The 27,516-nt window shown below is 45.8% G+C and overlaps 1 protein-coding gene across 10 annotated transcripts in view; it reads left to right on the top strand.

The window, feature by feature from the left end:
* The window catches only part of DLG2 (discs large MAGUK scaffold protein 2), a 1,750,933-nt gene that overhangs the window by 1,118,165 nt on the left and 605,252 nt on the right, over positions 1-27,516 (top strand). For all 10 annotated transcript variants that reach the window (XR_012231010.1, XM_073569196.1, XM_073569195.1 and 7 more), the window contains one exon: positions 7,629-7,679. Coding sequence is in view for 9 of the 10 variants with exons in the window: in XM_073569196.1 (XP_073425297.1) it covers positions 7,629-7,679 (51 nt within the window). In the remaining variant the exon portion in view is untranslated. The remainder of the gene's footprint in view (positions 1-7,628; positions 7,680-27,516) is intronic.

Below are 27,516 nucleotides of genomic sequence, written 5' to 3'. Positions count from 1 at the left end.
TCCTTTTTTTCTGTAAACCGCACCACTGAAGCCATATAATCGACCTTTTTTTAGCGCAGTGAGTTTAGGCTATGTGCACACGTTGCAGATTTTAATGCAGAATCACAGCGTTTTTTGGACGCGCGGAATTGCATCAAATCCGCAGTGTAGTGCACAAGCAATGTAAGTCAATGGGAAATTAAGAATTGATGTTCACATGCTGCGGAAAAATCTGCTCAGATTTGCATTGTTTTATTTTCCGCAGCATGTCAATTGTTTTTGCGGTCTGCAGCGTTTCTGCACGCATTGACTTCCATTGAGTCAGGCAAATCTGCAGCAAAACCGCAGTTTTAAAAATTTCTGCGGTTTTGCTGCGGAGTTGCGTGCGAGAAACTCTCAAGATAGGGAGGAGGAAGAATGTGTGGGCGGAGACTGTGCATGCAGTGAATATGCAGGTGTCTGTGTGTATGTGTGCTGTGTGCGGGGCTGTGTGCAGGGCTGTGTGTATGTGTGCCGGTGTCAGCGGGGGTCTGCTGTTCTGTGTGTGTGTGTGTGTGTGTGTGTGTCGGTGTCGGCGGGGCTGTGTGTGGGTCTGTGTGCAGGACTGTGTGTATGTGTGTGGGTCTGTGTATAGGCAGGCATGGTCCGATGGGACTACTAGTCCCATCTGGCTATGCCTGCTACAGTGACAGCTAGTCGATGATGGGACAGTAGTATTCCCATCATCCGGCTAGTGTGTTCAAGTGTAAAAAAAAAAACAAAAACACATACACACATATACATACTCATCATAAAGCTAATCCCTGAAGCCCTCAATCACCTGCAAAAAAATAAAATAATAAAACAATAGTATACTCCCTGTTCCGATGTAATCCATGTAATAACGATTGTCCCGTGACGGTCACCCGTGTAGAGCTGTCACATCATGCTTTCACTTGCGGCACCGCTGCGTGGGAAAATTCTCATGCAGCAGTGCCGTAGAGTGAGAGCATGAACTCCAGTGAACCCTCAGTGATATCACTGCAGGAGTCAATGACTCCTGTCAGTGTGTCACTGGAGTCCCTGCAGAGATGTCACATCTCCTGATGGGACACTCATTATTAAATGGATTAGGTCAGAACAGGGAGTATACTATTGGTTTATTTTATTTTTTTACAGGTGATCAAGGGCGCTGCATGGATTAGCAGAACAATAAAGATGGAAAACTGTGTTTAGTGTTTTATTTCATTAAAATACTTTATTCTGGCTGTGTGTTTATTTAACCCTTTCACAACTATAGGATTAGTAATGGTAGGTATTGTTAGCGTGGCTGGTCTGGAGCCGGAATCTCCAGGAGTGGACCCTCTGGGCCGTGGCACCGAGGGGCCCCGGGCGAGCTGCCAGGTGGAACCGACCCCTATACAGGGACCGTTAGGAGCAGGCCCAGGGGTTCGAGTACCACGGTAGCCGGTACCGAGAGGGGCAGCTCAGGATGGACTGGAGTAGGAGTGTGGGACTGAAGTGTAGATGACAGAACAGAGCTGGAACACAGGACACAGGAGTAGAGTAAGACAGTAGACTGGAACGTGGAGGGATGGCTGGAGCAGGAACACAGGAGAAAGGATTAGAGGAGGACGGAAGGACTGGAGCAGGATGGAACTGGAACACCGGAGGCAGGATTAGAGGAGAACGGAAGGACTGGAGCAGGATGGAACAGGAACACCGGAGGCAGGACTGGAGTAGGACGGAAGGACTGGAGCAGGATGGAACAGGAACACCGGAGGCAGGACTGGAGTAAGACAGAAGGACTGGAGCAGGATGGAACAGGAACACCGGAGGCAGGACTGGAGTAGGACCGCAGGACTGGAGCAGGATGGAACAGGAACACCGGAGGCAGGACTGGAGTAGGATGGCAGGACTGGAGCAGGGGGGAACACGGATAGCCGGACTGCGAGGCTGCTGCAGGGAGCACACGAGAACGGGACTGTGAGACTGCAGAGAGCACACGAAGAAGTGAGGCCCAGTGTGCTAGGAAACACAACAATCTGGCGCCTCCCTCAGGGGGAAGGGCCTGATATGCCCCTGTCTGGTCCTCCATTAGTCAGGGGGTGCTTCCGGGTCAGGGCATAGCCGGAGCACAAGAAGCAGAAGGGAGGCGCGGCCGCAGACTATGGCGCATGCGCATTGCATGCAAAGACGCCGTCAGCCGTGCGCCTGTCAGAGGTGACAGCCGTGGCTGTCGTGGCGGTGAGGGGCTGCGGCGTGGGAGCGATGGCCGGGTGAGTATGCAGAGACAGTGTGGGAGCAGAGGCCGGGAGAGTATGTCGGAACGGCGTGACAGGTATCTTATTGACGCCTCTTCATTACTAATCCAGGCTTGATGTCACCTTACAATACAAAGGTGATATCAGCCACACAAATATTACCCTATATTCCACCACTACATCGCAGTGGGAAGAGAGAGGCCAAGTGCTGGAATTGGCGCATCTTAAAAATGCGCCATTTCGGGGGCGGCTGTGAGCTGGTGTTTGTAGCCGGAGGGGTGCAATATCCATGGCCCCTTTCTAGGCTATGAATATCAGCTCACAGCTGTCTGCATAGCCTTTTCTGGCTATTAATTATAGGGGGACCCCACGTAATTCTTTTTTGGGGGTCCCCCTATTTTAATAGCCAGTAAAGGCTAAATATACAGCTGTGGGCTGATATTAATAGCCTGGGAAGAGCCATGGGTATTAACCCCTAGGCTATTAACATCGGCCCCCAGTCAACGGCTTTCCCTCTCTGGCTCAGAAAATTGTGCGTGAGCCCGCGCCATTTTTTTTTCAATTATTTTTTAAATTAAACAGATATTGCGTTTAAGGCCAGGGTCAAACTTGTGAGAAACTCGCACGAGTCTCGCACCTCAATACCTGGCACTGCCACTGGCACTCGGGACCGGAGTGTGCGGCTGCATGTATTTCTATGCAGCTGAACGCTCTGGTCTGAGTGCCGGCGGTAGTGCCAGGTACTGAAGTACGAGACTCGTGCGAGTTTCTCGCAAGTGTGACCCTGGCCTAACGCAGATTTTGTGTGTGTGTGTGTGTGTGTGTGTGTGTCTTTATTTAACTCTTTATGTACCATTTTATAATATTACTAAATATCGGGCTTGGTATTTATCTATCGATATATCTTTCCATCTATCGATATATCTTTCCATGTATAGATATATCTATCTATAGATAGATAGATTGTTAGCTATATCTATAGATACATAGATAGATAGATACTGTATATCGATAGATAGATAGTTAGATAGATAGATAGATAGACACCAAAAAACGAAGGCAGCACACCAATGGATCATATCAAGTGCAGTTTATTGGCCCATGTGCGATGTTTCGGTCTCAAGTGTGGACCTTTCTCAAGTAGATAGATAGATATATCTATAGATCTATCTATAGATAGATAGATAGATCTATAGATAGATGATAGATAGATACAGTAGATAGATACAGGGCTTTTTAAAATATTTGCCGGTACGCATTTCTGATTAATTTCTCATTATTCAGTACTGTAGTCTGTACGCTAATTTCAATCAAAAACTATGTAATTCAGATTGCAAAAGAAAAATAAAAAATGACTAATACTGTATAGACTTTTTTTTCACTTGCAAAATATGGTTTTCGGATTCCTTAACCGATTTACCTAGGCTGTATTCTATAAGAAACGCCAAATTTCAATCAAATTTTCATCAGCCACGACGTCTCGAGTTCGTTCTTTACTGTTTCTGTCAATGGCTGATCGCCGACCTCGAAGTATCCAAGAGTCAACGTACTTTGTTGGATCAAACAGCTTCAAAGGTGGCCCAACTAGCCTGACAAAAAGCAGTGAAGAAATAGTCTTTGTCAGCAACGATGCACGGGATGGTGTCGTGATCAGGTTCACTTGCGAAAATCCCCGTTCGCATTCGCTGGAGGAAATAGGAATGGTACAGAGTGCGTGTTGCAGTGGCACCATTTTCTCAGAGCACTTTCTCTCGATCAGGTACTCACGAAATCCGCGAATGATGTCTCTTTCTGCAAGCTGAAATTTTCTTCACAAGTTTCTAACTTCCTGCTCGCCGAATGTTAATTGTTCCTGGACATCATCTGGCCACTGTGTCTTGTCAAGCATACGTGCCCATTGTGCCAAATTTGCGTCCTCGCAATCAAGCAGACGATTTTCCATCGATTCGTGAAGCTTCGTGTAAAACACTGACGGATTAATTGGAGGATCAGTTGCACACCTTTTCTGGTGGAGGACAGCGTTCCCAAACCGCAAATTTTCAACAGCTTTCTCGGCCATTTCATAATATGAACCTGGTCTCGTTTTGCCTTTCTTTAAACACCTGAACAGTTGTTTTTATCTTTTGGTTGGCAGTGTACAAGTCCAGCTTACGATCTTGAAGATCCAGACTTAATTCTGATAGTTCCTGCAGCGCGTCGCACATCAAAGTGAGATCCAGAACGAATTATGTGGAGGTTGTGTTTCGCCACAAACCCTTATAAGTGCATTTTTCTTTTTGATCCCTCAACGGACACAGTTTCACTTGTTGAAAATGTTCAACCAACGCGTCGAAATTTTGCCATACTGAGGAAACGGAATGGAAACTCGATGGCACCCATCTGGTGCTGAGTATTCGGCCAATCTTAAGCAGCTGAACGTCTAATAATTTCTCACACTGTTGTAGCTCTCTGCTGTTCTTCGGTGACGCGTGATACAATACAGCCTTAAATCTGTTGATTCCGGATACTTCTTTGACGGTGTCACCAACAGCTAGCTCAAGTCAGTGGTTGGCACAGTGCCAAAAAATTATGGACGGAAAACTGTCTGATAGTAGCTTCTTCAAACCTCTGTTGCGCCCTATCATGACAGCAGCACCATCACATGTAACACAAAGGAGTTTACTCCTCAAATATTCATCTGTCATGCCGTGTGAATGAAGACAAACCAACAAAGAATCAAGAATTCCTGTTGCATTCACTGAAGGAAGTTCAATTAAGTCTAAAATCAAGTTAACTGCAGAGTTCATTGCAATGTCGTCAGTGACACATGTACGAACATAAACAATCAGCGCAGTAATATTGCTTGTAGTAGTGGACTCGTCAATTATGACAGTTTACGATTTGAATGTACGATTTCCTTAACCGAATTTTTTCTCATTTTGTCGCTGATATGATTCATAATGTTGATGCACGCGTTAGTTGAGTGAAGAATACGACCCATATCTACACCATTAGGTTCTTGCAAATCAATTTCAGTTTTGAAATTACGAAAACTTTGATTTTCTTTTGCTACTTTATACGCTGTACGGAAAACTTTAGCTGTTGTTTCCAACTGGATGTGCAGCCATTTACGACCACTCTTTGGGTCCGATCACTAAGCCAGTTATGAATCCACCTAACAGTTGCCTTGTCCAATCCATACTTAGTCATTTTTTCAATAAGGATTGTATGAGATACTTTGTCAAATGCTTTGTTGAAGTCAAGATATACTATATCTACAGCATTTCCCTGATCCACCCAATCAGTGATTCCATCATAGAAGGAAATTAAGTTAGTCTGACATGACTTATTAGTTACAAACCCATGCTGACTCTGTTTAATCACTTCATTCTTATCCAGGTACTGACATACATGTTGTTTAATAATTTGTTCAAAGATCTTTCCTGGTATAGAAGTCAGACTCACCGGCCTATAGTTGCCTGGGTCTACGTTCTTCCCCTTTTTGAAGATAGGAACAACATTTGCTCTTCTCCAGTCTTCTGGGACTTCTTCTGTTCTCCAAGAATTTTCAAAGATTGTGGAGAGGGGTTCAAAAATTTCTTCTGCTATCTCCTTCAGTACTCTGGGGTGTAATTCATCTGGACCTGGAGACTTGAATTCATTTAGGTTAGCTAAGTGTTTCCTCACTATCTTTCTGTTTATAGATATCCTGGATTCTTCTATTCCCTTAATAGGACAGTGAATAACAGTTGATGTTACATTTCCTTTCTGAGAGAAAACAGATGCAAAATAGGAATTTAAAAGTTCGGCCTTCTCAACATCCTGTCTTACCATTTCATCATTTTCATCCTGTAAAAATCCTATAGCATCTTTGACTTTTCTTTTACTTTTGACATATCCCCATTTTCTTGAGTTTGCGCACGCAAAATCTCCGTCTGGAGTGATTCTCTGTCCGCCTCTGCAAGCAGCCTAACTGCAGCTTTGTGGCTGGTGGTGTCTTTGTGATCAAATATTTTCTTTCGCAGAGATGTTAGCTGCTGTTGCCAACTTTCGCCGAAGAATGTTATGTTACAGTTGGCCCAAGCCTTTGAAATTTTCATCCCAATGTTTGACTCCACACCCAGATATCCAACTTTCTTGCACAACGAATAACCAAGCTTCTGTTCACAAACGTACAGCCAATTGTACTTACTGCAGTAATTATTCTTCTGGTCTAGAGTCCAGCATGTTGGCCAGTCGGGAGCCTTTGAATCACCAGACGACAGCAGCTTTACGTCATCAGGATCATTAACACTAGCCGATGCAGGTTCGATAGTTGAAGAGCCAGTGGCCACGTTCTGCTCTATCATCTGATTTGTTTCTGTCTCCACGTCTTTTCGGGGTCTTTTGTGTGCCAGAGCTGCACTGCCCGAGAAATAGTGCGTTATTTTATCCATCTAAGACAAGTTTCACGAAACAAAACTCAATGAACTCGTACAAAACTTCATAAAACACTAAAATAAACGACAATTTAAACGATTCAAACCAAAACAGACCGGCCCCCCATCAATGGTATACAGCCCCCATCAGTGGTATATAGCCCCATCACAGGTTACAGCCCCCCATGCTGCCACACACCTTAAAATAATGAACCATTCATTATTACGCTCCGCCACTGCTGCCAGTCCCTGCTTCTTCCTGCTTTCGCCGGCGTCATGTGACAGGCGCAGCAGCGATGACATCATTACCGGGTACAAGCAGGAAGAAGCAGGGAATGGAGGACGGCAGCGGTGACAGAGCGACGGAGGGTAAGAATGAATGCTTTATTATTTTAAGGTGTGCGGCAGCACCTTCAGATTTTCCAGTACGCCGTACCGTCGCGTAACGGCGCAAAAAAAGCACTGGATAGATATATAGATAGATCTATAGATATATAGATCTATCTATAGATGTATCTATCTATAGATCTATATATCTATTATCTATCTATAGATCTATCTATCTATTTTCTATATATCTATAATCTATCTATTATCTATCTATCTATGTATCTGTGTGTGTAAACATTATTCTTCAATGGAGTATGTAAAGAAGAGCTGTGTGATCCGCATGGTCCCCTGGCTGGATATTCTTGACACTTACCATCCCCACTATCCCATAGAATGTAAGTCCGCAAGGACAGGGTCCGCTCCCCTCTGTACCAGTCTGTCATTGTAAATTTGTTTACTGTTAACGATATCTATACCTTTGTATGTAACCCCTCCTTCTCATGTACAGCACCATGGAATTAATGGCGCTATATAAATAATAACAATAATAATTTTGAGATAACCTTTTTAAGAGTGGACAGTGGACACATCTCTATGTTTGCAATCTGCAATATGCCCTGCAGTAGGCTGAGTTATCGTGATGTTGTGTAATCTGTGGAATCTTTTTTTTTTGTATTAGATTAACGGGTCAGAAATTGAGTACGAGTTTGAAGAAATCACATTGGAACGGGTAAGTGGTACCATCTGTATGATACAGTTTGTATTTTCTTCCTTTTAATAAATTGGTGTTATATTTTTGACATAATGAAGTCTTAGAGATGTGCCTTAGCCCTATAATGTGTAGGAAAGTTGCTAAAAACAATGGAAATTCCAACAAATTTATCAATCTGGCTCATGTATGATCCTACGCTTGTCCCAGTGTGGGATGCATATATATATATATAATGCCATACAGCTATCACAAAAGATTTAATAGCACAGCCTTTCAGGAAGGACTATCATAGCCAGTATAAAAACCGTGGCAGGGAATACAGCAGCCATTTTCGGCTGAATCTGGATTATGGGAAGACGTCAGTTCTCACAACTTAGCCGTAGAGATAGGTAATGAAAGCCGTAAAAAAAAACCCTGAAGAAACTGTACAGATAGGGTGTGACAGCTCAACAGTGAAGAAAATCAGTGAGTCAGGAAAAGAGAATAGTCAGGGCATTTGAAGTAGTTTTGATTTACAGCAAATCAAATTTCCTTGGAAAATTTATCAAATTTGAATTTTAAAAAATGTGCTCAAAATAAGTAAAATGTCAATTTCTACCTCTGCATTTGTTTAGTAGTAAATTTTCAACTACTAATATTTTATTTTGTGTTTTCATACGTTACCTTACATGTAGTCTAGCTGGAAGTCAGTGGAGTAATTATACCATTTGTGTACCAAATCCCCTTCCTGTGTGATCTCGGTGCCTGTCAGATCGTGAATACCAATAGTCGTATTAAGATTATTAATGGTTGCGTCAGGATTTGATACATTTTCGGCTTCTAACTACAAATGAATCTTTTGGGCGATGAGCTGTGAAGTTGAAAGTTCCTTTGTGATTGTTAATTTCTTGCAGTATCCGTATTCATTTGGTTTCTTATTTGCATTTGTGGTCTCTTAAACACTATTTTGTTCAGCGCGGTAATTGTTCACGACGCGCTGCATTTGTTACAATTTTATTATCTTTATTCTGTATGTGCTAGAGTGAGGTTTAGTATATTAAGCTGGCATGCAAGATTTTCCCAGTTTCGTCCTAATATTAAAAAGTAAAGTAAGTTTAAAGGAAATAAACTTTTGACAGGTAAACAGTGAAGGGGCAGTGCTTAGACAGGTGGGAGGATGTAGCTATGCTTGTGTAACGGTAATGCCGGCATCCCTGCGTGATTCTTCGTCCTCATCCATGCAGGGACGCTGACATGTTCACTGTTACGGCCACTCGGCATGGTCTCTGTTTGTGGTTCTGTGTCCTTGTCTGTACATGTCGCACAAGCTTCCCGGAGGCACACCCAGTGTACATGCACGCTACTCTGTTCTTAAAGGAGCAGCATGTGCACTTTGAAAAGCCCCTCAGCCTATTGCTGGGATGCATCTTGTGTATATAAGGCACTCTCTCCAGTAGGAAGGTGCCTGAGCAACCCCTGTAGTTCCCTACATTGAGTGTATGTGCAACTGTATGTTGTCAAGTCCCCCGCGTCCTAGCATCCTGTGTACCTGTTTAGTCTGAGCGTTACTTTGTATCCTGAGTTGTCTGAACTAGAATCTGAAGCCACTTTGGTGGTATCTGAACCTGAAGCCGCATCGGCAATACCTGAACCCTGAACCCTGAAGCTGCACCCTATGTACCTGAAGTCGCACTTACGGTACTTGAACCTGAAACCATTCCGATGGTACTTGAACCAGCCACAATGTCTCCTCTGGTTAGTTCTCCTGAGTCCATACTCTCAGAGCCTGTTCCAGTATCCTAAACCTGCTCTGCCTGTGACTCCGTGTCAGTATCTGTACTGCCCACTGATCCAGAACCTATATTGTCTGAACAGTGTCCAAGTCCTATCCTGCCAGTTCCTCCGAGCCCATATCCGTGTCAGCGAACCTGACCCATGAGGTCAGCAGCAGCTGCAGTACCAGGGACTGCTTAGGAGTGGTACCTGGCAAATACCTGCAGTTCAAGCGAAACCTTGGTAGCTTTTTAGCTCCCTCCTAAGTAAGCCCGGATCGTGACACAATGGGTCCACAAGCCATGTGTGTAGCTGTCTGTATGCTATTGCTCAATGCGGAGTAGGGGATTGTATAGCTTTCTCCTGCCACCATACTCATTTATAGCATTTCCATAGAATGACATTTTGGGTAGCCAGGTTTGGGACCCCTATCTATCCTGGAATTTGTGAGTTACAGAAAGAGCTTGGCTTTCCAGCTACCACTGTTAAGTAAGGATCACATGGGTGTTATCTCCAGTTGCTATAAATTTTTGACTCAAAATGCAGATATGCAACAAATATCTATGTTTGAAAGTTCCTGTCATGATTCCACCCCTAAATGTGCCTGGATTGCAGTTATTGATGACTCAGCTGTCCAATCTGATGCTGGAGTGTGCTGAAACTGTCTGAACTTTGATTGACAGCTTAGCATCCAGTCTGTTGCAGGGGTGTGCTGAGCTGTCTGTGTTTTGATTGATAGCTTAGTTGTCCAATCTGAGACTGGGAGGTGCTGGACTATCTCCAGGTATTCATTGTCCCAGGTGATTGCCCAGCTACTTAGCTGGACTGTTAGTCCCAGATCTCTGCCAGACGTAGCGTGTTTGGTTTTCTCCGTGCCCAGTGTTTTGCTTGATGATCTTTCGCTGAATGACCTTGGACCTCCTTCAGACCATCTGACCATCTGTTTAACCCCTTTATTCTGATCCACTATCTTCCTGGTATTTTGTCCTGGGACCATTATCTGACTACACCTTTTCGTTATGCTGAACGGTGGTGCATGTGGATATGTAAATCCACTGTGCCACAGGGTCTAGGATACTGTATCAGGGTTTGACCACACATGGCCTGGGGGACAATATTCAGGAACTAGCCGCTCAAATACCAGGGGGCAAGGTTCAGGCACTGTAGCTCTGGTAGCAGTGGATGAGATTCCGGAACTAACCGCTCTGGGACCAGGGGACTTTGGATACAGGACTGGCCACACCAGGGCCAGGGATACAGGTTCAGGACACTGACTGCACCATCACAACTCACTAGTAGTACACCTTACTCACTAATGACATCTCCCTAAAGTAGAGGGAGTCTTTTACACAGGATGACTCCCAGCAATTGGCTGGGAACTATCTTCCAGGTATACAACCTATACTAAATTCCACTCAGCAACAAGCTGAAGGCCTTTACTATATGCTTGTGCTGTCCCTCATATGCATGCCATGAGACAAGGAAGTCAAGAAGTCCAGGGTCAAATACCAGGACAACACATCAAAGGCAAAAGGGTAAGGCAAAAGAATGGTCAGAAAGCAAAGTCTGAGGTCAGGCAGCAAAGGTCAGAGAACGTTACAGCAAAGGTGCAATGCAAGAGAATAGTCAAAAAGCAAACTCCTAGGTCAGGCAACATAGATCAGAAAAGCAGAACTCTAAGGCGATCACACGCCGCCGAGCAAAGCTATGTGTCAAGATTTTAACTTAGCAGCTCTTGGGCATCAGGTGACAGCTCTTCCCTTTAAGCTATTCAACTCGCTGGACAGTTCCTTGCTAAATCAGATACTAATACCTGTGTTGTTCCTGATGGTCTCCACGCTGAGTTCCTGAATGTCTCCACCCCAAATTCCTGATTGGCTCAACCCTCTGATCTCCTGATTGAACATCCTACTTAAACCTGGCACTGCATTTTCTTCCTTGTGAGATTATTGAGCTCAGAGCCTTTAGTCTAGCTTCTTTCCACCTGCTACTTATCCTCAAGATTCTACTGCTGCTACCGTGTACCAGCTTCTGGCTATTTCCTGACTACGATTCCTGCTTATCCTTCCCACTACACTGCTGCTTCATTACCGACCTCTGGTTATCTCCTGACTACGCTACCTGTTGGTGCTGCCCCTAGGGATTGCAATATCACTACTCCATCTCAGGTCAGTCCATAAAACTACAACTAGCAATGGTCTGACCATTGTCAGCTAGTTAAATAGCCAGGTAATCACCCTAAATGTGTGACACCTGGAGAAAACTCAGCAGTCCGGTGAGATTGGGCTGCCGGGCTGTCAATCACAATACTGACAGCCTAACATGTCCCTGATTCTATAGAGAGTCACTGTCACTTTCTGCATCCCTAGGACGCCGTTAATGGTGGAATCGTGACACAAGTAACAGGTCCTCTTTAAGGCACAGGAGAGGATAGAGACTGTGCCTTATGCAGCAGCATGTCATATGCATTGTGCAAGCTCAAGCCCACTGCAGGAGAAAGAAGATATTATTGGAAGGTAATGCTTATACATCTTCTGCAGTAGGCAACTTTGATGAGGTTCAGTGACAGCAGTGGAATACACAGCTTTCTGGGCTAAATATTCGGAGAATTTGCAAATATTACACTATATTAGCCATTTCACTATCAACAAATACACGGCTCGTACTTAGTTTTGTCTTCTTTGGATGCGAAACCTGGTGGATAAAGAAACAAGACAGACGAAGACTTGATACCTTTGAAATGTGGTGCTGGAGAAGGATGTTATCAATACCTTGGATGGCAAGAAGAGCAAGCAAATCAATTTAGGAACAAATCAAGCCAGACATGTAACTCAGTGCAAGGATCATCAATAGAGTTGAGCGAAACGGGTCGAAAAATTTCAAAAGTCGCCGACTTTTGGCAAAGTCGGGTTTCATGAAACGAAACCCGACCCTAGGATGAGGTCGGCCACGAGGTCGGCGACTTACGCGCCAAAGTCGCGTTTCAAAAGTTTGTTTTGCGCTCTTTTTCAGCCAATCAGGATCCACGGACACTGTTGGCAACGTGATGACATAGGCAGGGGTCACCACCATCTTTCAGAAGGGCATGCAAGTGATTGGCTTGCTTTGGTCGGCGTCACAGGGGTTATAAAAGGGCGTGCACGCCGACCGCCATCTTACTTCTGCCGATCTTAGCATAGGGAGAGGTTGCTGATTCTGTAGGGAGAGCGTTAGGCAGGGAAGAAGAAAAAAAACCTGCTTCTGCTGCTAGCGATTTTGCCTGTACAACACACCAGTCACTGTGTGTGCAGTGCAAGGGGAGGCTATATTGTGGTGGATCAGCGGTGTTGGTTGTTAGGCTGCCTTCTAAGGCTTCCTGACAGCTGCATTGCTGTTTACCCACTGCTCTGCAAACTGCTTTTTTAAAAGCAATCCCAATTTTTTTTTTTGTCCTGCTGAGGTACTGAGCGTGCATTTTTTCACACCATACAGCGGTGTACACTCCTCACACAGTACCATGTAACGGCTGTTATCACGGCCACAGTGAAGCTATCTGTGTGTCACTGTGGAAGGATAAGTGGAGGACTTGTTCCGTTCTTACAGACCTACACTCTAGGGAGATTCCTATTCTGCCCAATTCTACATACACCTTGTAGTTTGTGATACACTAGCCAATTTCTGCCTGTGACATAGCGCTCTGATATTCAGTGGGCCTCACACAATCCAAAAGTGTCCAGTGTCCACAAGTGTCTGCAGAAATTCAAAATCTCCCTTATCCTGTAGTCACTTTTTTCACACCTGTGCCATCGAGCTTGTGACATAGCGCTCTGATATTCAGTGGGCCTCACACAATCCAAAAGTGTCCAGTGTCCACAAGTGTCTGCAGAAATTCAAAATCTCCCTTATCCTGTAGTCACTTTTTTCACACCTGTGCCATCGAGCCTGTGACATAGCGCTCTGATATTCAGTGGGCCTCACACAATCCAAAAGTGTCCAGTGTCCACAAGTGTCTGCAGAAATTCAAAATCTCCCTTATCCTGTAGTCACTTTTTTCACACCTGTGCCATCGAGCTTGTGACATAGCGCTCTGATATTCAGTGGGCCTCACACAATCCAAAAGTGTCCAGTGTCCACAAGTGTCTGCAGAAATTCAAAATCTCCCTTATCCTGTAGTCACTTTTTTCACACCTGTGCCATCGAGCCTGTGACATAGCGCTCTGATATTCAGTGGGCCTCACACAATCCAAGTGTCCAGTGTCCACAAGTGTCTGCAGAAATTCAAAATCTCCCTTATCCTGTAGTCACTTTTTTTACACCTGTGCCATCGAGCCTGTAACATAGCGCTCTGATATTCAGTGGGCCTCACACAATCCATAAGTGTCCAGTGTCCACAAGTGTGTGCAGAAATTCAAAATCTCCCCTGTCCTATAGACACCTTGTACCTTGTTTTACATTACTATATAGTTTGTTGGATTTTGTCTACATTTCTACAAAAAATGAGGAAGGCTGGTGGAAGAGGCCGTGGAATTGGGCGGGGGTTGGCAGCTGGTAATGATGGTGTTGGTGGTGGATCTGATGGTAGTGGCAAGAGCAAAATAGGACCGAATGCAGGAGGTGTTGAGCCTGCGTCATCGTCTGGCTCCATAAGGCTTCGAAGGCTTAGTTTTCTAGGAGTTGGCAAACCGCTTTTAAAGCCAGAGCATCAGGAAAAAGTTTTGTCTTACATTGCTGACTCAGCCTCCAGCTCTATCGCCTCCTCTTCTGAAGTTGTAAAAAGTAAAAGCATTGAGTCGTCATTGGAGGCTCATGTTCATGAACCACACCTTTCCTTGTGTCCTTCACCCCAACCAAGATTGAAGGATGACGCAGGCCATACTACTGATTACTCCATGGAGCTGTTTTCACATACCATGCCTGGATTATCAAGTCAAATGGTGAATTACCCAGGCCAAGATGAATCTGACATGGAGTGCACTGATGCACAGCCGCTGATGGATGATTCTGCTGGTACATTCACTCAGAGCACTACATTGTCCTTGCAGTGTACAGAGCCAGATTCTGACCCTGATGAGACTCAGGTGCCCCTTCCCGCACACTATACCACCATACACGGTGACACAGAGGAAGGTGCACATGACATTGAAGAGGAGGTGATGGATGACCCAGTTGTTGACCCAGATTGGCATCCATTGGGGGAAGAGGGTACTGCTTCCAATAGCTCAGATGAGGAGCATCCACAGCAGACATCGACATCGCAACAGCTGTTATCTGGCAGGCCCGGAGCACTCCAAAGACAGGTTCCAAAAATCAAAAGAGTTGCTGGACAGCTTGTCCAGAGGGTCAAAAGATCACAGCGTGCTAGGCCGCAAAATGTCTGCCAAAGTAGGAAGAGTGCAGTGTGGCACTTTTTTGAACAAAATCCTCATGATCAGGCCAAGGTTATCTGTAAGAAGTGCGCAAAGACCTTTAGCCGAGGGAAAAATCTGAAAAACTTGAATACCAGTTGCATGCTTAGACATTTAACCAGCATGCACTTGCAAGCGTGGACACAACACCAAACCTCAAGTGCCACATGTGCAACTGATCACAAAGAAGGTAGTCAGCAACGCTACATTGTTTCCCCCACTGTAAGCCCACCGGTTAGCACAGCAGCAAATGTTGAGGTGTCGTTGCAAGGCCACAGCAGTCAAGGAATCCCACTGTTATATCAACGAAATACTGAATCTAGGCCATCAGAAAGAACACTAACTCCATCACCATCATCAACCCTCTCTCAGTCCGCCCTGTCCACCGCTACTTCCACCATATGCAGCTCTCAAGTCCAGCTCACCCTCCCAGACACTATGAGTAGGTCAAGAAAGTACTCAGTCTCTCATCCGCGTACACTGGGTTTGAACGCCCACATTGCCAAACTAATCTCGTTTGAGATGATGCCCTATCGGTTGGTGGAAAGCGCAGCTTTCCGCGAACTCATGGCCTATGCAGTACCACACTATGACCTACCCAGTCGCCACTTCTTCTCTCGCAAAGCCATCCCAGCCCTCCACCATCATGTAAAAGACCGCATTGTCCATGCACTCAAGCAGTCAGTGAGTGGAAAGGTGCACCTCACAACTGATGCATGGTCCAGTCGGCATGGCCAGGGCCGTTACGTGTCCATCACTGCGCACTGGGTTAATGTGGTGGATGCAGGGTCCACAGGGGACAGCGGTGGTGGGACAGTGCTGCCTAGCCCACGGTATAGGAAACAGTTGGCTGTAGGCGTTCGACCCTCCTCCTCCTCCTCCTCCTCCAGAAGCGAAAGCTCGTCCACAGAGCGCAGTCGTACGAGCACTCCATCTGCAGCTGCCACAGTTGCACACGAGGTGTCCCCCTATCGAGCAGCTAGTGGAAAGCGTCAGCAGGCTGTGTTGCAGATGATGTGTTTGGGCGACAGACACACCGCCGAGGTGCTGGCCGAGTACTTGAAGCGACAAACTGAGTCATGGCTGGGCAGTGTACATCTTGAGGCAGGCAAGGTAGTTAGTGATAACGGCCGTAATTTTGTGGCAGCCATAGCCCTTTCAAAACTCAGCCACATACCTTGCTTGGCTCACACCTTGAACCTGGTGGTGCAGTGCTTCCTCAAAAATTATCCGGAGTTAACAGCCCTGCTCCAGAAGGTGCGAAGACTGTGCGCGCACATCCGCCGGTCGCCTGTACACTCCGTTTGTATGCAGAAGCTGCAGCGATTGCTCCACCTTCCCAACCACCACCTCATTATCGACATTGCAACAAGGTGGAACTCCACCCTGCACATGGTGGAGCGGCTGTGCGAGCAGAGGCAGGCCATAATGCATTTGTGGGAGGATACACGGCCAGGCACTTTGAGAGCAGACATGGAGTTGACAGGTGTGCAGTGGTCGAAGCTGAAAGACCTCTGTAAAGTCCTTCAGTGTTTTGAGGAATGCACACGGCTGGTAAGCGCAGACGACGCCATCCTAAGCATGAGCATCCCACTTATGCGTCTGCTCATGCAAACATTGATGCACCTTAAGGAGCAGGCATCTGCAGCCAATGTTGACGAGGAGGGAATCCTTGATGACATTCAGCCATTGTCTGCTCAGGGACCTCTCCTGGACGAGGTGGAGGAAGAAGAGGAGGAGGAGGATGATGATGGGGATGATTACTTAGGGGAGGAGGATGCATCTCGTGGGGCAAGTGAAAATGTTGGCGTGGCAAGGTCTGGTACAGGGTTTGTGCGTGACTGGAGGGATGTGGATTTGCCTGAAAGTTCTCCTCCAACCAGCACTCGCAGTGCATCATTGACACCGGGAACATTGGCCCACATGTCAGATTATGCTTTGCGGATCCTAAAAAGGGACCCCCGCATTGCCAAAATGATGAACGATGACGACTACTGGTTGGCCAGCATCCTGGATCCACGCTTTAAAGGCAAATTACAAAACATCATGCCACAGGAGAACCTTGACCTAATATTGGCTAATAAACAAGCAACTCTGGTAAATCGGTTGCTTGAGGCATTCCCAGCACACAGCAGCGGTGATGGTTCTCACACGAGCCGTACGGGCCGGGGGCAGCTTGGCAGAGGTGTTCATGGTGCACACAGCAGAAGTGGCGTTGGAGACAGGGGTTTCATGACAATGTTGTGGACTGATTTTTCAAGTACCGCTCACACAACTGGTAATACTGCATCGATGGAAAGTGACAGGAGACAGCAGTTGTCAACTATGGTTACAAACTACTTTTCCTCCCATATCGATGTTCTCCCACACAGGTCATTCCCCTTTGACTATTGGCCGCTAAACTGGACACCTGGCCTGAATTGGCACAATATGCCTTACAGGAGCTCGCTTGCCCAGCTGCAAGTGTGCTATCGGAAAGAGTCTTCAGTGCAGCTGGATCAATCCTGACAGAAAAAAGGACCCGTCTGTCAACCCAAAATGTGGATGATCTAACCTTCATTAAAATGAACCATGCATGGGTTTCCAAGGATTTTGTCCCACCTTCCCCTGATGACACATAGGGTGACAGAAAAATGGCTTGCTTTGGTCCACCTCTTCCTGGGACTTGACCTATTTCGCCTTTTGCATCAGCTGAATGTCCAACATCAACATATGCCGCTTTCTAAAACTCCCTAACTGTGCTGCATCCCCCCCCATGGCCGGGGTAACCTCCTAGCGCACGACACCGTGCGAGTGCCGTTGCCCTGGACAGGTGGGTAGGCCGACTCTTGGGCGCGGGCACTGGCACAGGGTCCCTCATAGTGCAATCAAGTGTCTCTGACGGTGGTGGTGCACACCCGCCGTCAGACACACCGCCGTACTATGAGGGGCCCAGTGCCAGTACCGACGCCCACGAGTGGGCCCCCCTTGCTTGGGCAGGGCCCCAGCATTTGCAATCTTTACCTCTCCCTGCTCCTCCGCTGTGTAGTCTGGGCCGTCAAATCCATACTGTGCCTGACACCGTCTGAGCCTGCCTCCTGTTGTATAGACATATATTTTGAATGTGTACGCTATCCATACATGTTATCCGGGGATACGGTACCCTTTCTCACCTTTGTGCAATCACGTGCAATCCATACTGGGCCTGACACCGTCTGAGCCTGCCTCCTGATGTATAGACATATCTTTTGAATGTGTACGCTATCCATACATGTTATCCGGGGATACGGTACCCTTTCTCACCTTTGTGCAATCACGTGCAATCCATACTGGGCCTGACACCGTCTGAGCCTGCCTCCTGATGTATAGACATATCTTTTGAATGTGTACGCTATCCATACATGTTATCCGGGGATATGGTACCCTTTCTCACCTTTGTGCAATCACGTGCAATCCATACTGGGCCTAACACCGTCTGAGCCTGCCTCCTGATGTATAGACATATATTTTGAATGTGTACGCTATCCATACTTGTTATCCGGGGATACGGTACCCTTTCTCACCTTTGTGCAATCACGTGTAATCCATACTGGGCGTGAGAACGGCTGGCGAGCTGTTAAGCAAGCTACAGCACCTGTGGTTTGCACACGTAAGTTTTTCATTTTTTCAGGAATGACGGTTAGGCCTAATTCCGGAACTGCGGTTGACCTGCACTTACTGGGAAATCATCGTTCGCGGGTAATAATTGTAATCAGTGATCCCCATCACTAACGTTGTTCAGCGGGTTATCTGCACCTGTAAGCGACAAACGCTGGCCTTTTCAGTGTAGCGCACATGCAGCCACGGACATGTAAGGGCATGACACACCAGTTATTGGCCAATCTCATGTGCCAGAGCCTCACGTGTCCCTCTAGTAAGCCGGACTCGGACCGCGGGGCATGACGGAGTCTCGTTCGTTAACGGAATTAAGCTTGCAATGTGTGCATCTGTTCTGTAGCTGGCATGGTTGAGGTTTCCCAGGTGGAGTCGAATTTCACCGTAGGCTCCACTCCTGGTGGTGCCCTTCTGGACATTCCTTTAAGGTTCAGCTTTGCAACCATACTGCCCACGTAAAACAAACACTTTGCCTTCATGAACGCTGTTTGGAGGGTCATGACTCGTGGGAATAACGCCGCCCAATCAGTTAACCTGCTAGAGAGATCCTTCGTTGCTCCCAAGCATGACATCACACTCCCTAGGAGGAAGGTAATGCTACTGTGGCAACCGTACTCCTGGGGGCGACACAAGTGCGCTGATGCCCAGCCACTGCTCAATGAATCTGCTGGTACATTGACCCAGACCACTACATTCCCCTCGCACGCTACACGGCCTGAATCTGACCCTGATGAAACTCAGGTTATCCTTCCCATATACAGTTCCATCTTACACGGTGACAAAGAGGAAGCTGCAGATGAAAGTGCAGGTTAGGCCCACCCGCCATCAGACACACCACCGTACTATCAGGGGCCCTGTGCCAGTGCCGTCGCCAACGAGTGGGCCCCCCCTGCTTGCTCAGGATCACAGCACTTGCAAGGTTGAAATACTGTGCAGTGAGATGGAAGATGGGGATGACGAGGAGTCCAGACAAGTACAGGGATTCCCTAGCGAGGAGACTTTGGATTTGATTGTTTTCAGTGTTGGGACAGCAATTTTTGGGGAGCACTATACTCTGGAGAATGATAGATGGGGCCCACCATACATTGGAACATTCCAAAGGTGGACATCAGACACTGGAGCAGCATTTACAGGGCCCATTATACACTAGAGCATTGGAAATGGGGCCCATTATGTTTGGAGCATTATTTGGGCCCATAAGACAGTGGAGTTTCATCCATGGGGACCAACATATACTGTAGCATTATGTGGAGCTCATCATATACTGTTTCAAACATTATATGGGACCAATGATTTTGTATGGAGAAATAGATGGGCCTCGTCATGAGATGTAAAAAGTGAGGTATTTTTCATTGTACTATACCGCTATTTCTCTGCCGTATCGGAGCATGATGAGTTGTGGTATGTGTTAAAGTGGCGCTCTTTCGCCCAGGGCACATGAAAACCTGCAGCCAGCCCTCCCCCCCCCACAACTTTAGCCAAATAACCCCCATTTTTCAGTGCGTAACTTGTATTATGAAGTTAATTAAGGTTGACAAGCTTAAGTAAGAAGAATTGATACTTTTGGCATTCAAATGAGCACTGTAGGTGTGTTTCCTGTCCTCCTCTCACTGCCGACTTTTATTCCCCATTGACTTACATTGGGTTTCGTGTTTCGGGACGACCCCGACTTTTCCCTATAATCGGCCGATCTTGCTCGACCCGACTTTTGGAAAAGTCGGGTTTCACGAAACGAAACTCGACCCTAAAAAAACAAAAGTCGCTCAACTCTAATCATCAAGATACGCCTTGTCTACTTTGGACACATCATATGAAAAGAAGGACAATCATGGTCGAAGAATAGGTTGCAGGATTTGGGAATGTTTAGTTTGCAAAAGAGAAGACTGAGAGGAGACTTAATAGCTGTCTACAAATATCTAAAGGGCTGTCACATTGTAGAAGGATCAACTTTATTCTCATTTGCACAAGGAAAGACTAGAAGCAATGGGATGAAACTGAATGGGAAGAGACACAGATTAGATATTAGAAAAAACTTTTTGACAGTTAGAGTGATCAATGAGTGGAACAGGCTGCCACGAGAAGTGGTGAGTTCTCCTTCAATGGAAGTCTTCAAACAGAGGCTGGACAGACATCTGACTGGGATGATTTAGCGAATCCTGCTTTGAGCAGGGGGTTGGACCAGATGGCCCAGGAGGTCCCTTCCAACTCTACGATTCTATGATTCTAATAGCAGGAACAAGGCGAAGAGGAAGACCAGCAACTTGATGGCTTCATAGTATGAAGATAATGGTGGAGAGAAGACCCTGCTGGACCTATCTAGGCTTGGACTAGATCGATCTTCCTAGAGATTGTTCATCCATCAAGTCGCCATGGCTCCAGAGTGAGACAAAGACATATAAAAAAAACAAAAAAAAGCAATGAATTAAGTTTGTTCACGCAAAGATTATGCTTAGCACAAAGAAAAAAACTGTCCTCGCTTTTTAGAAAGTCAAATTCCCGTATTCTCCAGCGTTTTTAGGACTGATAGAAAATCTATACATCGCCCTTTACGTAAAAGCAATTTCGCTTGGAGGAAAACGTTTGATCTCTGTCTTGGGACAATATAAATTATTGCAGCCATCCTTTCAGCTTACAGTAATTATCAAACCAGAGTTTCCAAAAGCGACTAATGAGCTTAAAATGTATAGTCTCGGAGACGAGTATTGAGAGCTGAATGTCATATTCCGGGACGCACGGTGTGGGTAATGTGAGGTCGTAACGAATTGGGTCACGTTGGCAAACTATTAGTTAAATGTAAATAATTTTTGGAATACAAAACCATGATGAAAATATAAACATAATGTCATAACAAAAATCGTAACAAACCTTCCAAAATAGTAATATAGTATTATAACACCATACAGACAGCAGACGGTTCATGTACCAGAATAGTCCATCTGCAGGCTTACACTTGACCTTATAGATGTGCCCACCATTACTTTTTTGGAATTTGGATAAAGATGACAATTTCTCAGCAAGTTCAATACATTATCACAACATGCTAGTAAAATCCATCTGGTGACAAAATATGTCAAATTTGTGAGTATATGAAATGTTTTAGCTTAGTCCCAAAAATTCAATCTAAACAGGCATAAAGCACCCACAAGTCGCAGCAAACATCTGTGCAATCGCAAAGTTTGCACATACATGAGTTAGTAGTAACCGTCCCAATGACTCCTGTCGACAGTGACGGAAAGTAAAGCAGAGTGCTCTCATTGAGCAAAACTACAACAGTCACTTAAAGGGTTGTTCTCAACCTCTTTCTTTGAAGCGGACTGCTCTCCTGCTTCTTGGTCTCCTGCTTTCCAGGTCTGGTACACTCCTGAAGATTGACAGTTCAGGGCAACGATTTGGCTGAGCCATTGGAACAAATTGAGAACTCTACCTTGTTGCAAGCAGAGGCATATTTGATTCTGTAGCCTCAGAGAAGCATAGGACACTAGTGTTGGCTGGATCTAACTTTCGAATTCTCTAAAGCAAAGAACTTGTAGCCACTGCCCTCATTACCTAGGAGAAAGGCACAGGTGGCCGGTAACTAAGCAACAAGCTGTAAAATAAAGAATTAAAAATCGCTCCATTCTTGAGGAGATAAAGGATCTATTTATATAATTGCCTTGTAAGGTTTTCATTTCCTGTTCTGTCCAGATGTCACCGTATCCCAGAATTCCAAGCGGAGGAAGTTCACCGACTGCCATATTAGGACACCCAAGTGATGGGTGCCTCAATATGGAAACTGCTGCTGGTACCAACCTATTGCACGGTACCACCAGCGGAACACCGCTGCACCACACACACACACACTCTATACGCCGTACGCACCACACACACACACTCAGGCTAGTTTCACACTAGCATATTTGATTGCAGCGCACGGCGCCACTAAGCCCCACCCCTTGCCGCGCCCCTCCGGTCATCTCCCTACTATCGCACAGCGCTGCATGCGATCTGCACACCCTATCTTTAGCATAGGGTGCGCAGACCGTACGCTGGCCGTGCGCTAGTAGGATTTTGCGTGCGTTGCGCCCTTTTGATGGTGCGCCGAGTGCACCAAAATGCTACATGGTGCATTCGGCGCACATCGGAGCACCGTCAAAAGGGCACAGCGCACACAAAATCCTACTAGCACACGGCCAGCGCACGGACTGCGCACCCTATGCTAAAGGTAGGGTGTGCAGATCGCATGCAGCGCTGTGCAATAGTATTGAGGAGATGACCAGAGGGGGCGTGGCAGGGGCGGGGCTTAGCGGCGCCGTGCGCTACCATCAAATACGCTAGTGTGAAACTAGCCTCACACACACTCTCACAATCACCCACACACAGTCACACTCACACACTGACACTCAGTCACACTCACATTCACACTCTCGCACTCAGTCACACTCACACACACTCACATTCATACTCTCACACTCAGTCACACTCAAACTCACTCTCACACTCATACACTCACAGATACACTTACACTCACACACTCACTCTCACACTCATACACTCACAGATACACTCACACTCACACACTCACAATCACACTCTCACACACACACACTCACAGTCACACTCACACTCACGCAGCCTCTTGTGCGGTATCACCAGTGGAACACCATCGCACTGCGTCTGCGCGAATTCTGCGCAGGTGCAGTGAATCATTCGCATGATCCCGGCGGCAGATGCGCGACGTGTATACAGGCAGAGGAAGCCGGCCACATTAAAGGTGTTTTCCCACAAACGAAAGTTCATTTTAAAAGTTGTCTGTGTCTGACTGTGTACAGAGCATACCACATCTCCTGGGCAGGGGAGGAAGCAAAAGACAATACTGACATTACAGCAGGAGATCGCAGAGGATTAATTTTATGAGGTAAAATATTTCACTGACTGTATCCTCTGCGATCTCCTGCTGTAATGTCAGTATTGTCTTTTGCTTCCTCCCCTGCCCAGGAGCTGTGGTATGTTCTGTACACGGTCAGACACAGGGGTGAGAGAGACAGAGCACAGGGGGGAGACAGCTCAAATGGGACAGCACATGAGGGGAGAACACAGCACAGGAAGAAGAGAGACAGCAGACAAGGGGGATAGCACATGGGGCAGACAGGTCAAAGAAGAAAGCACAGACGGGAGAAGTCAGCACATGGGGAAAGAAAGCGTGGATAGGTGGGTGAGCACATGGGGGGAGAGATTCTCAACGCTGCAAAGCCTGCCCCCATCATGACATTACCGCCCTCCCGATGAGAGAATATCGGGCCCCCATCTAGTTTTTAATAAGAGTTAAACTAAAAAGTTGCTTGTTTTTACAAGCACTTTGCAATTTCACGTATTTACGTTTATGAGACAACCCCCTTTAAGAGAGGCACCTTTCTTAAATTGCCATCTTTATGGACATCCCAGAACAATATCAGCTTCAGTGCCCAGATACAGTACAAGAGGACAAAAATGTGTCAAACCCAGCGGCCACAGAACAGAGGCCCCTGATCCCATTCAATTACCGTACACACATAAGAGAACTAAAGTGGTCACAGTCTTAAAGGAATCATGTAGCAAGTTGCAGATCAAAAAGACTTGAGAAGTCTGATATATATTTGGGGAAAAATCCCGTATAACTATGAATTTATCCATTTAAAATCTGCTCATTTAGGGCTTAATAGTCCAGTAGGCGGTCCTATTTAGCAGGTGAATGCCGTCTCTGTATGAGTGTGTTTATAGAGATAGCTGTCAATCACTGAGTAGTACCGCCCACAGGACCAGTTTTGTTACTCAAAAAGTAGTGGCCTCATATGGGAGCCACAACACTCTAAATGCAGTGTCAGCCACAGTTTAAAGAATCCGAAAAGCAGCAATGGTCACAACAATGCCCCCATAACCACAGTACCCCAAAAATAGTGCTCGACACAGTAAGTGCTACATCCATAAGTATCAGTAAAAGTACTAGAGGTGAGCAAAACTGTTCAAATCTAATCGAATTCTCCCTCATATCTTTCATAAAAATAAGGATTTGCACAAATTTGAATTTTTTTTATCGGATTCTGGCCACCATCTTGGTAAAGGTCGAGGAAGGGGTTAGAAATTAAGTAAACTCTCACTCAGCCATCACCCATCTGCACAGCCTTACTCTGGTCTGATCATTCTATTCGGCCTCTGGTATCTTGGTATCACTGGTATCTTCTGGCTTCCGGAATCGTTGGTATCTTTCTGCGACGGGCATCTTTGGCACCTTCCCTCGTTGACTAACCCATGACATATTGACGTCCTGCGCCTCACACAACATGACATCATGACATGTGCAGTGGTTTATTCAGAGCAAAGACAAGCCTGGTTCTGGAGATTTTGAGTCCCAGAAGATGCCAAAGATGGCCCAGTGAAGCCAGACCTTTGACCAGACTGGAGACAATGGCCAGACCAAAGCAGGTCCATGCTGCAGGACAGACGAGGACCGAGAATAATTTCTTACTTTTTTTACTTGTTTGTTATGCTTTGGAGTCTACAGAACGACAATATAAATCAAATTTGAACTTTGGAATATTTGCTCAACAACACAAGTGCCATAATGTTCCCTTAACAGATTTAGGGACCGATTCATCAAGACTGAATTTTTGTACACTAGTCTTGATCTAGGGTGCTCTGAAGAAAGGCATGCGCCTCTGAGGAGATTTGGCTATTCTTTCAGCTGCCGTGCGCAACTTTAATTTCCGTAGTTGTGTTGTCGACTTTTTTGCCTCTCCAATTTCTGTTGAATTTGTAGTGCCCTGCTCCAAGTTGGCAGTGGTGAAGCACCAAAACTTGCTGAATTTTCACAGAACTACAAGTTGCACAAAAAAGTTATGCAATTTCAGTTTTCTGGCACAATTATCCCCATATTCTAAATTGGTTTCCCAACAAATCTAAAGCCAGCCAAAAGAGAGGAACAAATCAATTCACAGAACTCTATGAATGGTCCTTGGCCATCAGATGGGGACACAATATATCGCCTCTTACCTTCCAGATTTCTGGATTTGTTGGCAGTGTCCTCCTTGTGGGATCATTTACGCATGGTATTGCATCAGGTCTGCTAATTAGAAGATTCCTACAGGTAGGAGGTGGTTAGCAAGGATCCATGCTATGAAACAATGGCCTACTGACTTCGTCACTGGACTCAAGTCTCGTGAATCCAGATGCTGGGCTCCAGAAGATGACAAAGATGCCGGAAGATGTAAAAAATGGCCCAGTAAAGACCAAGCCAGTGAACAGACCAGATGAAATGACTGTACCACAATGGGGCAGTTCGGACAGGTGATGACGAGCTGAATATAATTTTTGTTTATGTCTACCACCCAAGGCCAGGAGACAATCTTCCTGGTCCAACAGGGTAACATGTAGCCAAAGTGTCATGATCCAGGCCGGCGTTTGTTTCTTGTTATTCTCTCCCCGGTCTGGTTATGCCAGAGTTAACCTTCTCTGCCTCATTTTGGGTTCTGTGTGGCTATTTCAGTCTGCTGCGGCCTGCAGACCAACGTCAGTGATAGTTCATGCTTCCAGGCTAGAGGAGCTGACCCCTTGATAGCATGTTTTGTCCTCTGCCCGTTTACTCTGTTCCCGTGACTTCCCTTTCCTGCCACCCCGCTTGTCTTAGTGTTCGCTCCCTGTGATTGGACCCCTTGGTATGTGACCTGGCTTGTCTTCTGACCTGTTCGATTGTCTCACGTCTCGGTTATCTCTGCTCCCGTCTGGCTCTGACCTCTGGCTTGTATTTGACCATGTGTATTGCTGTGACCTCTGGTACTTCTGCTCCTGACTGTTTCTGACCCGGCTCGTCTGACCACTCTTTCACCACCTGGTGGCGCTTGTACTGCTGCTCAGTGTTGCTACGCTGTGTGTGCAACCTCTCTTCCCTCACCAGCACCCCCTGGTGGAGGTTGCGCTATACTGCACTGCAGCAGCAGTACACAAAGGCTACCAGACCTGGACATAGCCTTAAACTTTGCATCGGGTAAAATATTTCCTGCTTATCCCAGTAATGACCTGCTGGTTTTTCGGCATGTGCATCCTACGGAATCTTTAGTGAGACGATGATTGTATCTGTCAAGTAAACACATAAATAACAGACGTGAATATTCCTCCCGAGCTAATTATGAAAGTGATTCTCCCAGCACAGGACTCATTATTAGTCATGTAGCAGTAAATCAGATGTATGCAATGCACAGGAGGGACGGGAACGGATTTGGGAATACTTTGTGCATCAGCGTAAGGAAACAAGCCCTGCGGGCCAACACAGTCTACCTCCTCTGTAACAAGTTTATGTGATTCTCCTACATTATTCATCCCCTCCCCCCACGTACTTTATACATTTTCATTTTTTAGATCAATGTTTTTTTGACATTCGCCGCTGCCCTTTCAGGATGAATATGTTTTATAGCAACTTATCTTAACGTTTCCATCTTGTGAGTTGTTAATAACCCAATTAGCATGTAAAGGCCGACACCAAGAGAATCCTTAATCAGACAATTCATAAGGAGCCCTGTCTTATGCTATCACCATCCCCATATGAATAGTTAATCTCCAGTCTAGAAAAGCGGAATTTATATGGTTATAATGTAACTCTCATTGTGCATCCATCATCAAAGAGACTGTAAAGGTACAACCTACACATACACTAAATGGGCTCTAAAATACAAGGGGCCCGGGTAGTAGGAAATGGACCTTATAGTACATAAAAAAGAATCACAAAATGTTTATCAGTCAAATTAATAGAAATTCAGTTGTAATATACAGTACCTTAAATGATTCTAAGGGACAGGGCTATGTTCTTGTACAAAGAGGACAGTATTATAGCAGTTATATTCTTGTACATAGGAGCACTATTATAGTAGTTATATTCTTGTACATAGGGGCAGTATTATAGTAGTTATATTCTTGTACATAGGGGCAGTATTATAGTAGTTATATTCTTGTACATAGGGGCAGTATTATAGTAGTTATATTCTTGTACATAGGGGCAGTATTATAGTAGTTATATTCTTGTACATAGGAGCAGTATTATAGTAGTTATATTCTTGTACATAGGGGCAGTATTATAGTAG

The sequence above is a fragment of the Dendrobates tinctorius genome, unplaced genomic scaffold (genome assembly GCF_039654945.1).
Source record: "Dendrobates tinctorius isolate UK_male_01 unplaced genomic scaffold, ASM3965494v1 ptg000023l, whole genome shotgun sequence".
Taxonomy (NCBI): Eukaryota; Metazoa; Chordata; class Amphibia; order Anura; family Dendrobatidae; genus Dendrobates; species Dendrobates tinctorius.
Note: the sequence above shows the minus strand (reverse complement) of the source record. Positions and strands in the feature narration are given on the sequence as shown.